This window comes from Helicoverpa zea, chromosome 1 (assembly GCF_022581195.2).
Source record: "Helicoverpa zea isolate HzStark_Cry1AcR chromosome 1, ilHelZeax1.1, whole genome shotgun sequence".
Lineage (NCBI taxonomy): Eukaryota > Metazoa > Arthropoda > Insecta > Lepidoptera > Noctuidae > Helicoverpa > Helicoverpa zea.
Window position 1 is genome coordinate 13,215,015 of NC_061452.1, and position 14,295 is coordinate 13,229,309.

General features: G+C 35.0%; 2 protein-coding genes across 4 annotated transcripts in view; one reads left to right on the forward strand and one right to left on the reverse strand.

Moving 5' to 3' along the window:
* LOC124631745 (17-beta-hydroxysteroid dehydrogenase 13-like) overlaps positions 1 to 7,954 on the forward strand; it is a 38,681-nt gene extending 30,727 nt beyond the window's left edge. For both annotated transcript variants that reach the window (XM_047166364.1, XM_047166442.1), the window contains 5 exons: positions 50 to 201; positions 2,457 to 2,634; positions 3,000 to 3,188; positions 3,607 to 3,789; positions 5,192 to 7,954. In XM_047166364.1, the coding sequence (XP_047022320.1) occupies positions 50 to 201; positions 2,457 to 2,634; positions 3,000 to 3,188; positions 3,607 to 3,789; positions 5,192 to 5,269 (780 nt within the window). In that variant the 3' untranslated portion in view covers positions 5,270 to 7,954. The remainder of the gene's footprint in view (positions 1 to 49; positions 202 to 2,456; positions 2,635 to 2,999; positions 3,189 to 3,606; positions 3,790 to 5,191) is intronic.
* A 1,007-nt stretch (positions 7,955 to 8,961) lies between these two features.
* Positions 8,962 to 14,295, reverse strand: part of LOC124631655 (oxysterol-binding protein-related protein 1) — a 58,879-nt gene continuing 53,545 nt past the window's right edge. Inside the window, exons 5-10 of one of the 2 annotated variants that reach the window (XR_006984535.1) lie at positions 13,709 to 13,909; positions 13,052 to 13,247; positions 12,560 to 12,676; positions 11,955 to 12,169; positions 10,525 to 11,483; positions 8,962 to 10,334 (exon numbers count right to left, since the gene is read on the reverse strand). Coding sequence is in view for 1 of the 2 variants with exons in the window: in XM_047166194.1 (XP_047022150.1) it covers positions 11,375 to 11,483; positions 11,955 to 12,169; positions 12,560 to 12,676; positions 13,052 to 13,247; positions 13,709 to 13,909 (838 nt within the window). In the remaining variant the exon portion in view is untranslated. Of the gene's footprint in view, positions 11,484 to 11,954; positions 12,170 to 12,559; positions 12,677 to 13,051; positions 13,248 to 13,708; positions 13,910 to 14,295 lie in introns of both variants that reach the window. The other variant, XM_047166194.1, reaches the window with a different exon arrangement.

Consider the following 14,295-nt stretch of genomic DNA (forward strand, 5'->3'; position numbering starts at 1 on the left):
CTGCGACTCTCTTCTTCTTCTCAAATAATGTATTGTATTCCTCTTCCAGATAACAGGTGCAGGTCACGGCATGGGTCGGGAGACAGCTCTCAGGTTCGGGCGACTGGGCGGAATCATAGTCTGTGTGGACATTAACCCTACCGGCAACCAGGAGACTGTAGACCTCATCAAAGAACAGAAGGGAAGGGCCCATCGATTTGAGTAAGTTTTCTGTCTTCATTATTGTCATAATAATATGCCTCCCTGCATGCCACATCGTAGGCCTTGCTCAACGATCCCAGTCTTGGGCATCAGGCTTTTAATTGTATTTTGCTGTCTTGGCACGAACTCCTTTTCTTATGCATATAGCTACACTCACACTATTGTACTCTGGTAGCTAAGATAGGTTAACTAAGTTAGGAATCAGGCGCAAGACTGACGCGTTTCACCCGACATCATTAATCAATCTTCAAAAGATATAGGTTCACTAGAAATTCTCATGGTCAACACATTCAGTTAGGACACGATATTTAGTAATATACCTGGCCATACCAAATGCAGCTTGACCCAGAAGTTTGTTCAAAGTCCAATGTTGCACTATAGTGCTCTCGTCATCTTTAAACAAACTTCGTGTTTAAAAAGTTTACATAGGTCACGATGGCATGTCCGATTCGACACCAACAACTTTAGCAATCTATAACTGAGCACAGACATATTTGGATCACACCATTCGCAGATTGGTTTTGATTTAATAAGGAACCCGAACGCTTCTTTAGCTTGATCTATAAAAAGGCGCCTTACCTACGTTCTTTACGGCATCTCCGCTATCTGTCCATGCTATGTAGATCAAACCGATGTATGAAAGATGAGATAAACTTTCGCATTTGTCATTCATGTGGGATCAAAGAACTCATTGATCATATATATCGTTACGTTGGTCATGATGTAACCACAGTTGAAATAAGATATTACATAAATACACTAAGTATGTAGGTATATGTACTGTACCTAGGAATGCTCGTATCTTCATGTACTAACCCCAATTCGAAGTATCAACTTTGTAATTGCATATTACTCGAGTATCTAAGAGTCAATATTCTCACAAAAAACAACTGAAGAGCGACGTAACTAAAAAAAAACTTCCAAAGCCAATAGTATCCTTATTATAGAAAAAAGTATTAAATGAAGTAACAACTTAAACCGTTAAATGAACATACATCAATACATTGATTTCATGGCTGCCCTTGATGGTCTTTGTGACAATACATTGGCAGTCGTTGTGCATACGATTAAAGTTCAAATAGGTATCTTTGCAAATATTTATATGAATGTTGTGGGTATCTCAAGTTCTCTAGGTAATTATGTAAATACAAGGTGTTGATTTGCATTTGTGCCATACTTCAGGAGGAGGACATAAAATACGTAAATAATCGATTGGAATTACAGTAGACGGGAAATAGCTAATATGCACTACTTTTTTTGTCATTATAATGTCGTAGTATTTCAGAACTAATCCAATTTTATGAATGAAATTAATGAATAATCGTTGCGCATGCTTTGTGTTTGCGTTTGTGTGAGGGAGGAGCACGGTTTTGAGGCCAGTAACATACGCGCCGAGTTTGAAAACGGGTAGGTGACGTTGACGAATTTCGGGAAAAACTTTAAAATCAAAAATTTTCGTACCAATTTTTTTGTTGACTTGGGTTGAGAATCATTAGTATAATTACGTCCTTGACTATGGCACGCATGCAAATCAACAGCTTGTATATACACGTGTAGGCACATTGATTGAATCATCAGGTTTATGTATTTTATACTCCTGTCCATAGAAAAGATCGAATGCTTCTTTATAATTTTATGAGTATCGTAAAATTTATAGACAGATTTATTCATAGTCTTCATATGACCCTACACGGAGGGCAATCTTTCAGTTGGATAATAGTTTCTCGGGCTCTTGATGAGTCAAGATATGTATGCGCACAACCCGATCAATGACGATCAGATAAGCATACACATCTAAAACTAAAAAAATCGGTTTCACGATTCCATTCCAACAGCCATCGACCTATAAATAAATGATCGATATTTAGTCTGCGAGGGCCCTAACTAGGATACGTCATATAAATCCCATCTCAAAATTTAAGTTTAAATTTTAGCAGACTTCCCATAAAAGAGTGGCTTTTCAGTTCGGATGTTTGTATTGTACATAACACCTTTTTTTTAAAGACGTCAAAAATCATCAAATGAGTGGGAGGGCCACTGTGGGTTAGCAGCGGTGGGGGAGTGTCAAACTCTTACTGACTAGAAACCGTCGTGTTCCGTCGTAGGCCTTTTATGTACCAGGGCCGCGGTAACTCTTTCGAACAATCCCGCAGCCCCGGCAGGCCTTGGCCCTACTGGGCCCCGCTGGGGATCAAGAACCCACCTTGAAAATTAATCTTATTTTAAACCCATCTTATTCCCAACCTCTCCAACAGATGTGACGTCACAGACAGAGAAGCGATAAATGCCTTGGCGGAGAAGATCCGGCGCGAGGTGGGCGAGGTGACCATGTTAGTGAACAACGCGGGCATCATGCCCTGCAAGCCGCTGCTGCAGACCTCTGAGAAGGAGATCAGAACCTCTTTCGAAGTTAATATCATCGCTCATTTATGGGTAAGTAGACATACATTTTCTACATTTAATAACGATGTCCTCGGCATGGCGGCTGTTATCTAAGGATCTCCTTATCAGCCATCTGCGTAGGAGATAATTTAGTGGACAAGCATTTGGTTAGACACCACTGTGCAGTCTCTATTCCTTCACTTTAGAAAGTTTAGGATATCTATCTACACATACCTACTAATGTTTTAATGCGGAAGAGTTAATTGTTTGTAAACTCAAGTACTCTACTTGAGTACCTGAGGAATTACTGGATCCGACGAATTGAGGACATTTTCCTTTTTGGGAAGTAGGTCAGTGACCTCTGGCCCAAATTAATTTCCTAAACCAATTTTATCACCATCTCCCCACTCTTCCAGCTCCTCCAAGCGTTCCTCCCGTCAATGATGGAGCGCAACCACGGGCACATAGTGGCCATGTCGTCCATGGCGGGCGTGGTGGGGCTGCGCAACCTGGTGCCCTACTGCGCCACCAAGTTCGCCGTGCGAGGGCTCATGGAGGCACTGCATGAGGAGCTCAGGGAGGACAAGCAGAAGGACTATAGTGGGGTGAGTTGGAGATAACATGAAAGCAAAGTTAACAAAAAATAATAAATAAACAAAACAATGGAGGTGTTTTTTTTACAATCAGTGGGCTAAAAACTTTTGGGTGAACTGAGCAAGCGTGAGTTTAGGCTTTCCAAAGGAAATGAGTCTTAGATGTTTTAGAATGTTTGATAATATTACGTCAAGAGTGTTACATTGGGAAGTCTAATGACGACCCTTTTATGCCCTCAAACATATCAAAGCTCCCTTAAAACTTTCTTGGTGGGCAAGTAAAACGGCTGCTAGTGTTTGATATCGGGATCAGAAACAATCTTAGCTTAATCAGATTTTTCAGAAATTTGTAATGAGAAGCTCAGTTACTGTCTCTAGAAAAATCTATTTTATAACATTTTTCTAAAATATCTCCATCTACCTCTTCCAGATAAAATTCACAGTGATTTGCCCTTACATCGTGGACACGGGGCTGTGCAAGAATCCGAAGATCAAGTTCCCCTCGCTGATGAAGATCCTGACTCCTCAGGAGGCAGCCGACAGCATCGTGGACGCCGTCAGGAGGAATTATTACGAGATCACCATTCCTAGCTCGCTGTATTATATTAATATGGTAAGTTTTGTCCTGATGCGTGGTACACAAAACACGTGTAATGTGATACGTGGTATACCAGATATGTGTCATATATAATACGTTAAATACAAGCTGTTGATTTGCATCCATGCCATATTCAAGGAGGTAATTATGCTAATGATTCTCGACTCAAATCAATAAAAAAATTGGTACGTAATTTTTTTTCTTTAATTTTTTTTCGGAATTCCGCAAATCGACTGCAAGCAAGCAATACCTCCTATCTGACATTTTTGTTTCAAAAAACTTGTATCTACCAAAAAGGTTTAAGGTAGCTTAAGATTCAAAATAAAAACAAAAAACTTTATTAATCAATACTATGCGTAAATAAAGAAAACTTGGATTTTCAGTATCTCATTATACCTACCTCGGAATAAGGATTTTATTAAGTTTTATTGTTCCCCTTTAAAATCCACCCGGAGTCAGATAGGAGGTATTGCTTGCTTGCAGTCGAAATGTCATCTAGGTAACATTATTTAAACTTGGCGCGTATGTCACTGGCGTTAAAACCGTGCTGCACCCTCACACAAAGCATACGCAACGATCACACATAAATTTCATTCATAAAAGTGGATTACTTTGGAAATACCACGACATTACAATGACAAAAAAAGCAGTGCATATTAGTTATTTCCCATCTACTGTAATTCCAATCGATTATTTACGTATTGTATGTCTCCTCCTGAACTATGGCATAAATGCAAATCAACACCTTGTATATGATACCTACTTGTATGTTTGACGTTTCTGTCCAAAAAGTTCTTCAGGCAAAAACTGAATGTAATCTGACAAATATTTAGAACAACCTAAGTTTTGTCACACTAAGCTATGTTGTCTGTTTATTGTTTTTGATTAAATCATTATTTTTGGGTACCTATAAGATCCTAATAGCTCTAAAAAAACTAATGCTTACCAAAACTTCAAAGGTTACCCAATCTCTTTTTATAACTACTATCGAAAATAAAATTATGCCATATCATAAAGAAAGTCAAGGACCTCTCCTCACCTTTGAAGCACCATTTTCTACATAAAACAACCAGTTATATCAGAACTAGTTTCTAGTAAACCAGTTTGCAACATTCCCGACCTAAGTTTATAATTGCCTATATAGGCATTTGAACTACGATCCGGTCAATAACGCAATTCAGGTTTAAAACTTGAACAGGTAACATTTTGTAAGGAGACATGGGAACTCATTATTATAGCTTACGTTTTAAGTATTTTGAAAGTAACTTTGTTTGTCTTCTTATCCGGCAAAGCTAACCTTTAGGTTAAAGTACTATAAGGTTAAAACCTGATAATATGCATAGAGTACTTTTTATCCATATGCGGTGAGTAGTTCTCAGGTAGTCCTAAATATTACTTAATTTTTTCTTTGTTACAGATCTGCAGAGCTTTCCCGAGGTCGGTGCCATTATATCTGAAGGACTTCTTAGATTCAGGATTGGAAGCCCATTCTTAATTCAAACAATTTCTCATTTTTGTGTCTTTGTCAATGATGTATTACTGTCAAAAATTCTGACAGAGATTAGGCTCAAGTTTTGAGGACCAAAAAAGTAAGTAATTAGATATTTTTTTTAAATGTGGTAGGGCTACAAGAAAAAAGTAATTCAATTGAAAATGAGTCCTATACTTATATTAAAAATGATATGATAAAAATGTAGGGTGAATTAAAATTCACTTAAATAATAAAAATTATTCAAAGGATTTAAAGATTCTAATTTAATAGGTTCGTTTATCCAAAATCTTAATAGGTCGCCAAAGTGAAAAAATATGTAAGAAGCGAAATTAATTTGCGATCCTAATATTTAAAAATATTAAAAAATAAAAATTAAATGTACCTAACATTTTTTTTTGTGGAAACCAACTTGAATTTCTCGAAATTGAATCTGTAATTCTTGTAATGTGATTTTTAGAAACATCAAATTTTTGAAACATTGATCAAAAACGATCTTTTATTTCAAAATCGAATATCGTTTTCTAGTTGTTATTATTATTTTATATTTTTGTCAACTTTATTTTGCTCCCCTAAAGAACTAAAAGTAGTAGGTATTGTTGTGAGTTAAATATTAATTACTAGAGGGAGTAGGTTTTAGTGTGTATAGTATTTTTACATGATTTTATACTATTTGTAGTTTTTTGAGCAATTTTACGAGTGCAAAATTTATTAAGTATATTTTAGATTTATTCACATGTGTTTGAATTACTGATGCCGAATATCACACTTAGCGCCATCAGTGACTCTCTCGGCGCATTCTTTATATCCATACGAAAGTAAAAGAGGTCGCCAGAATGCGAAACGTCTTGTAGGTACTTCAAAGTTTGGCTTTGGCACAACTGAAATTGCTCATTAGACTGAAATTCTGCTTAATTTTATATTTATGTATATATTAAAGTTAGTTTAATTAGATTAGAATTTGCAAATTAAGTGATATGCAGTGCCTCAATCTTACACGCGTGAATTTATTATTATTTTAATAATTCTTGCCTTTGAGTAAAATATCCTTATCCACATATTTTTATATACTACATATACTATTCCATGAATTAGTATACAATGTAATATATCCTGTTATACTGTATATAAATTTATAAATATTTTATATACGTACGTATAATAAGTAATATCGTGTTATTAAATGTTTCTCATTATTATAGTTAAAGTAATTTTGTGAAAGTAATTTATTTAATAACGTACAATAGAGCTAACAGTGTGTAACTTACAGGTTTAAAATTAACTAATGCCGTGGAAGTTTTTCTAGGCTAGTTAGTATGTTAGTTTTGTAATAGGTCCGAGTTATACAGAACATTACGAAATGTGATCAATACTGAATTTTTGAGTGCCATCATAAGTGAACTGCAGTGGAATTAAAAACATGATATTATGTATTTTGTCGTATTTTTCTGCCGTCATGGTTTGTTGACTTTGTCCTTGTAATAATAATCTGTAATTTTAATATATTCAGAAGAAATATCTCTTGATCCTTTGCTTAAATATCGTATATGTTTTAAGAGTAGCTTTCATCTCAGCTTAATATGTTGTATCTGTTCTGAGGCTTAAAAACACACAATATTGGCATGTACTTTATACGAAAAGTGCCTTCATAAAATACCTGCAAATGTCTTCATTTGCTAAGCCTTTAAAATAGTTTTTTTTATTTATTAACAGTTTTTACACCTCGACAATGTTAGCAACCATAACGTTTTTAGATTATCAATATTAATTTAGTACAGAGGCCGTAGCATGACGTTAAAACAATCATTTTTCTACCGCAATAGACAATATCTCAAAACACAAAATATTGCAACTTTTTGTGTAAGGAAGCTAAATTGCAATGTTTTGCGAGCATTTTATATGTAAATTTCTGTTATAATTTAATGAGGCTCATAATTCTGATGGTTTTTTTTTGCAAATGATAACGATGCTAGATATACCTCTACCATTTAATAAATTAGCCTTTGCAACCTTATGATACGGCCTCTGTAAAACGGCGATTACACTACTTACAAAATTTACAAAAAAGTGAATAATTTATTAAATCTCAAATTAATAAAGTTTCCTGTACATACAAAACTTACGCCAAAGCTGTCGTCGAAGTAACGGACATTCCAGCGACCTTAAACCATTGTAATAATTCTAATATCGATAGCAAAGGTCGCCGGACTCGAACCATCAGGGCGCCAGACTGGGACCATGGGGTCGCTAGACTGGGACTATAAGGTCGCCAGACTGGGACGACAGGGGCGCTGAATTAGAAGTGTATACAGGGTTACTTGTACGTAGTGGGCATCCTTTCATGAGGTGATAGTATAGGTCAATACGGACAAATTTGACCATGGGATACACTGGGCAAAAGTTAACCCGTTTCAAGATAATCAAATTTCAAGATCTTTTCTAAAAGAGTCGTCTAGGTATACGTATAAATTTTTATTCTTAGTTAAAAGTCTCGTTTTCCTCACACCTCACATTTCAGTTTAATAAATTGTATATTTAATTTTGAAAGAATTTTGCTAGTAGTGTAAAAAGGCCTTTAATATATTTGTGTGATAATGTTTGTCAATTAGTTTTAAGGTTGTGATGCCGACTGTTCTGCTGTGTGATATTTTTGAATGTGCTACTGAATGCATTAAAACTAAATATAAATTATGTTTTGCTGTTTCACTCTATATACTTACACTACTAGGAAAAATTTAAAGATATTTTGTCATGGTCGATTTTCTTAAGAACTTTTTAGGAAATTGTATATTCGATGAAAATTAATAAACACGAAAAAAAAAACAGGCAATTGTAGGCTCAAGTTTCTAGTTTTCAGATGTGGCTACAAATATTTTTATAAATTTCCAAAAATTTATATTAAAATAAAATTCCGAAAAATCCTCAATCTATTTATTTCAAGTTTACATTTGATTATTCACATTTAAAATGTACAGTTACTGCTACATACACATATATCTACTAACATTTTGGCGTATAATCACCTTATAATCATATGGAACGACTATCCTTACCTTAAACACTATTTACTTAAAGCAAAATACAACAGCTTTTTAAAAAATATAATAAAAATAATAAAAAGTGCTGGAGTGAAGACCACGGACTAGCAAGCGCAGCGTAGGACGTCCACCAACAAGGTGGACAGACGACCTTATAAAGGTCACCGGAAGACGCTGGATGCAGGTTGCCTCCAACAGGTATCTGTGGAGATCTAAGGGGGAGGCCTATGTTCAGCAGTGGACGTCCTATGGCTGAGATGATGATGAATAATTACAAAAAGAGGTTATTTTTTATTTGGAATTCGGAAACCAGTGCTTTTTAGGAACTATTTAGAAAGCCGGTGGTATTTTTTTTATTAAAGCTATATAAATAAAAGGAAGGAATTCTTACAGTTTGTTAAGGTCAAAATAAATTAATTTAATAAATTAAAGTTACCTACTACGTACATTTTTTTTTCACTTAAGTACTTATTTTTGCTATAAATACACACATATTTAATTAATACAGGTCAAGTTATATTGCTTTATATCTTATTCATAGCAAAATATAAATGTGCGCATTCTTTGTTTTTTTTTTTTTTTTTCATAGAAAAAGCAATTTAATATGGCGACAAACGGTTTCATGAAAAAATACAAACTTTTTAAATTTCAAATTAAAATAATTCAGACATACTTCATTTCAGAAATCATTATTTTCATTTTGCAAATAATATTTTTACGTACCTATATCTTATAGTATTTCAGCTATTTTCTTATGACGAATCGTGTAAGTATGTTTATTAACGCTTAATGTTATTTAAATTATATAGCAATATAATTCAATTAAATATCTTACAGTAGAAAGTTAAAGCATAACTATAGCAAAACATTTTAATCTTATCTTTGATTAACAAACGCAATTATACAGCATCAAATGCTCAATTAACGATAACAATAATTATTTCTACTTTAATATATATTTATTAATTACAAATAACTGCATACTTAATTATATAATTAATATCTACTATTTAATTAAAGAGTATTCATCGATTTTCATGATTGTAGATTTTACAGGACACAGAATCTCATAGGTAAGAGTCCATTTTTTCTTTCGTATACGATACTATCAATGAATTAATTTGAATAATTTTTACTGATTATTCAATATAAATTAACATTCATTAATTAATTTGAAATTAAATAAAGAATAAATAAATACATACCTATATATGACGAGTTCACAGAAAATACAAAAAAAAAATCTTCTGAGTATGTAATAGCTAGTCATTATATTAAATGGAGCTAACAATTAGCGACATTTAGTTTACACATGCAAGCTTTACGTCTACAGTATTACAAGATCTACTATAATTTCATGTTGTGTCAGAAAAACCAAACACGAAGAACGCTTTCACACTAACAGATTTTACGTACATCAGCTATAAATCAAGGGAAATAGCATTTTTGTACTGACAACAGGATAGTTGTTAAATAAGCGGTTATACCACACAAATGTTGACCTCTGAAAACGCCTTAGAGATATTGTGCCTCGCGGAATGTGGAGCACGACAATCGCAATATTAATCGCATTAATAATAGGTATAGGATTCATTTTAAAACACACACATTTTATTTAGATGTGTTCATTATTTTGATGTGTTCTCCTAAGTTTTTTCTCCTGACACAACATATTCAACGATACAGCTACATTGAAACTTTCAACATCTTTAACTAATAATTGACTTCACTTTTAAATATCGGAAGCAAAGTTAAAGAATTCGTATCATTAGAAATAAGGTCAAAAGTCTTAGTTTTATTTAATCACAATAATTATTAAATAAACATTTGTTTTTTAATAATATTAATACCTATTGCATATTCAAACTAAACCTCTTAAAAATAAAGATTAATTAAAATGACTTCCTGCAATAGGTAGACATTACCCAGACCATATTTTTCATAATTATAGGTATTCTTCAATATAATTTATATCGAGGCTAAAAAGTCTCAAACACTCATTGCGTCGCCTCTTCATAATCTTGAGTAACTAACGGCCAGTTTCTTCATCAAAAGTTAAAGTTAAAGTAATGTCTAAAGTAAAAGTAACGGTCAAATACGTTTTTTCAAGGCTAAAGTGACAGCAAAACTAATAGAAAAATTGAATTTGACCGTTATTTTTACTTTAGACATTACTTTGACTTTTACTTTGGTTTTAACTTTTGATGAAGAAACTGGCTGTTAGTAGGTATTTATTGACTCTTAAATTAATCAAATATGTTTACAAAGTTGAGAATAGCTTACAAGCCTCAATAATCATTTCTATCCTATCTTATATTTCTTAACTTCAAGATGAAAATATTAATCTTTCTTAAATCCATTCCGTTCTGGTCCACTACTTTATATAATCTTATTTAATACTTCTTTTCATTAAACTTCATTTATATTTAATTCCAAATCCATTGTATGTTTTGATATCATTCTTATATACATTTTAGCTTCAAGCCAAATTAAATAAATTACGAGATCTATTAAAATTAAGAGATCTGGTGCTTTTGGTGGCAATATATCACAAATTATAAAACTATATTCTTGGTACACATATTTCTTCTATCTTACTTTCTTCACTGTCACAATAACGAGTATTTACTTAAACCGCCTTGTTTTTAGACAAACTGAGACCATTCCTTGCCTACACGAATTTTTGTCGAAACCTATCATACCGCCCATTTATCCTTCTCAAAGAATAAGTGATCTTTTACTACACCGTACCCAGAGTTGAGAAACATCTCGCATAGGTAAACCCACTTTACCCCATCACCAGGTTCCTACTCAGCATCACGACTCTGCATCATCATACTCATACCAAAACCTCATGTTGGACCGTCGATCCTTCTAAGTACTCCTTGAGCTACGCCTTCAGAAATGCTTTCAGAAAAAAAAATGTCACACTCGCATATAATATACATACTTTGGCACAAAAAACATACTACAGCAGACAAAAAAATACCTGATAAACAAAAGCAGCCGTTAATATTCTTCTAAGATTTCCAGTCACAATGTTTTGTACGGAGTAGCAGAGTTAGAGGTAGGTTCAGAATATATCGACGTCCTTCAAGTGTTGGTAGTTGCGGTCCCAATAGCCGCCGTTGTACAACCAGTCTTCTTGCTTCGTGTAAGGGTTCGTGCCTTGGCTGAACCACCTGTGAAACGAGGTGGTGATTTGTGAATATTGGGCGGAAAATCAAAAATATAAGGAATATAAATTGAAACTAGAGATTTAAACAAAAGGTTAAATTCCTGTAAATCTATTTATAAATCTTGTCTCAAATTATTTTTTTATTAAAAATATAACTAACACCACAAACGATTTGATATAGGTATATTTGAATAAGGTCTCCACATTTAGACAAAATTCAGCACTTTCTTTGACCATATTTCACACTCGAGCGCATGCGTCTTCACGTCAATGTGTCGCTTCTGTTCAAGATTAATCTTACTGCTACAACGTCACATCTCATGTTTACCTAACACTATACTACTATATACTTTGACTGCCAAATCTTAGCAAAAGTCCTAGCAAGGCATTGCTTGTTCTCATACCCGATCTTTCTTTAACAGCTTCTATATAGTACCCCAAAAGAACATTTATATCACCTAATTACGACACTTACCTCGGCTGCCAAGCTTCAGGTGACTTCTTGAGCAGCTTCCTAGCAGTGCGCTGCTTCTCCTCAAGCCTGGTCTTCTCAGTGGCAGCGCCATCGATGTCGCCTTGCTCCAGGAGTCGGATATCAGGCCTGAGTCGGCTGTCAGTGGGACAGAGCTGGCCTTTCATGTCCCTTTCGAGTTCGTTCAGAGACATCGCGAATTCCGTGAATTGGTAGTACTGTGGATTACATAAAAAAAACATTTATTGATAAAACATAAGACAAATAGGGAAATAAGAAGTAGATAAAATATAAAAGAGTGTACCAAATAGGTCCAGTTCAGTATTACCTCTATATTATGTCAGCTTGTGCCAAAGCTGGTTACATCATTTAGCGATTTGACTAATACAATGTTCTTGAAGTACCTAACCTGGACTTGACGGTCTGAAATTGCCAATCTACCTTAAGCAGGGATAACCATAAATGCTCAATACGCGTTTAAAAATAGGTCTAAAAAGAGGGCCTTCTAAACCTCTATAACAATAAGCTATAAAAAGTTTACATACAGTAACATTTAACTGGTGGCTATGTTACCTTGTTTTATTGTTTCTATGGGAACATCGTCTCACCTGTGCACTAGTGCTGGGTCGCGGCCTCGCCTCCCACAGTGTGACTGAGCCAGCGATTTCTATGTTGTTCGTATCATCTGACTTCGGCACGTCTTCAGAATTCTCCGCGTCGTCTGACTGTAAAACAAATTAAATTAGTTATATATTAAATTAGTTAGTATTGTTCACTTACCTTGGTTTATTTATACTTATTCTACAGCCTTCTGATGAATAGATAGGCGAAAGTTACCCAATCTTCAATCGGTTAAAAAAAATGCAAAGGTTTGGACAGCACACAGCAAATCGAACCACGTCATTATTTAAAGCTGTTCCTCGTGGATTCACCCAAACCCTGATGTAAAGTACCGGCTGTCCGTGTACCAGATTTGATTTGTATATAGTTTTGGTAAGCTAGCACGACCGACTAAGTTACTTTCCCATTAAAAATGTTAGTTGGGATAACTACCGAATTGCCTGTCATAAGAAGTTCATAGAATCCAAAAATCCACTTACATCCTGAATAGACATGGAGCGCAGCGCCCCGACCTTAAAGCTGTTTAGTTTAGCGAGCATCTTCTTGGGCGTGTGCGAGGGGGTCTGCGCCGACGCCTCCTCGCCACGCTCGCGAGCCCACGCCTCGTACGCTGAAGCGCTGCAGCACTTTATATACTCCGTCCATTTGCCGTACAGGAACTTGAGGCGCTTTTTGCTGGGAATAAAGAAAAGATTGAGGTTCATTTAAGAGTTAGTACTTTTGAAGCATCGCGCTTGTGAAATAGAAAAATTGAATGCCTTTGTGACAGATACGTGTTTGGTTACGATTTTAAATGATCAAAACATTCATAATCTTGGCACTTATGGGGTTTATTTCTTACTATATCAAAAGTATATACTTAGGTAAAGAACGTTCAAATTTAAGCAGTGTATAAGTTACTGGCAACGCTATACTTAAGATTAACCACACGCAAAGTCGACATCATCAGTCCTTTCTTCTTCTCCCTGCTGGTCACAGGCCTGCTCTTCCACAGAGAAGCATTAAGCCTACCTCCTAAACCTTTATCACCAAGTATCTCATAAAGTAACCATTAAATTTAAATCAGATTTAAAATAAAACACAGATACAATATATTTTAATCAAAAAATAAACCAGAACTACCTGCTATAACTTACTTGGCATCAGTAATGAACCCATCCACGCGATGCAGGTCCCTATTATTGAACCCAGCTGGCTTGAAGACGAGGTTCGCTTTAAGCCCGGCACCGCCATGACAGGTCACCTCCATGGCGCCAAACTGTTCTATCCAGAGCTTGCCAACGATCACGTTATGGACGCAGCAGTTGACGTTGCTCCAGGTGTAAGCTTCGCCCCATCTGAAGAGAGGATTGTGAACATTATTGTAAGGGTGATAAGGTTTGTTGTTGCAGATTACCTGATCGGAAAATATTTTTTAGTTGGGTAACTGGGTTTTGCAGGTCAGATAGGCAGTCGATCCTTGTAAAACAATGGTAAGTACCCTAAGACGACCCACTGACCCTGGATTTGGTTAAACTAGCAGTCGGCTACTACAGACCTAGAAAAAAGGCTATGCAGACGTTCACTTTTTTCTATAATAAATGTTTTTTTATTCGCTAGCACATAGTTTTTTTAGAAGATTCTTAGAGCTTTCTCAAATTTTAGGTAGTTTGGACAAAGAATTTGAAAGTAGGTGGCAACAAAGGCTAAATCTATCTTCCCAAACTCGCTGAAATCAAAATAA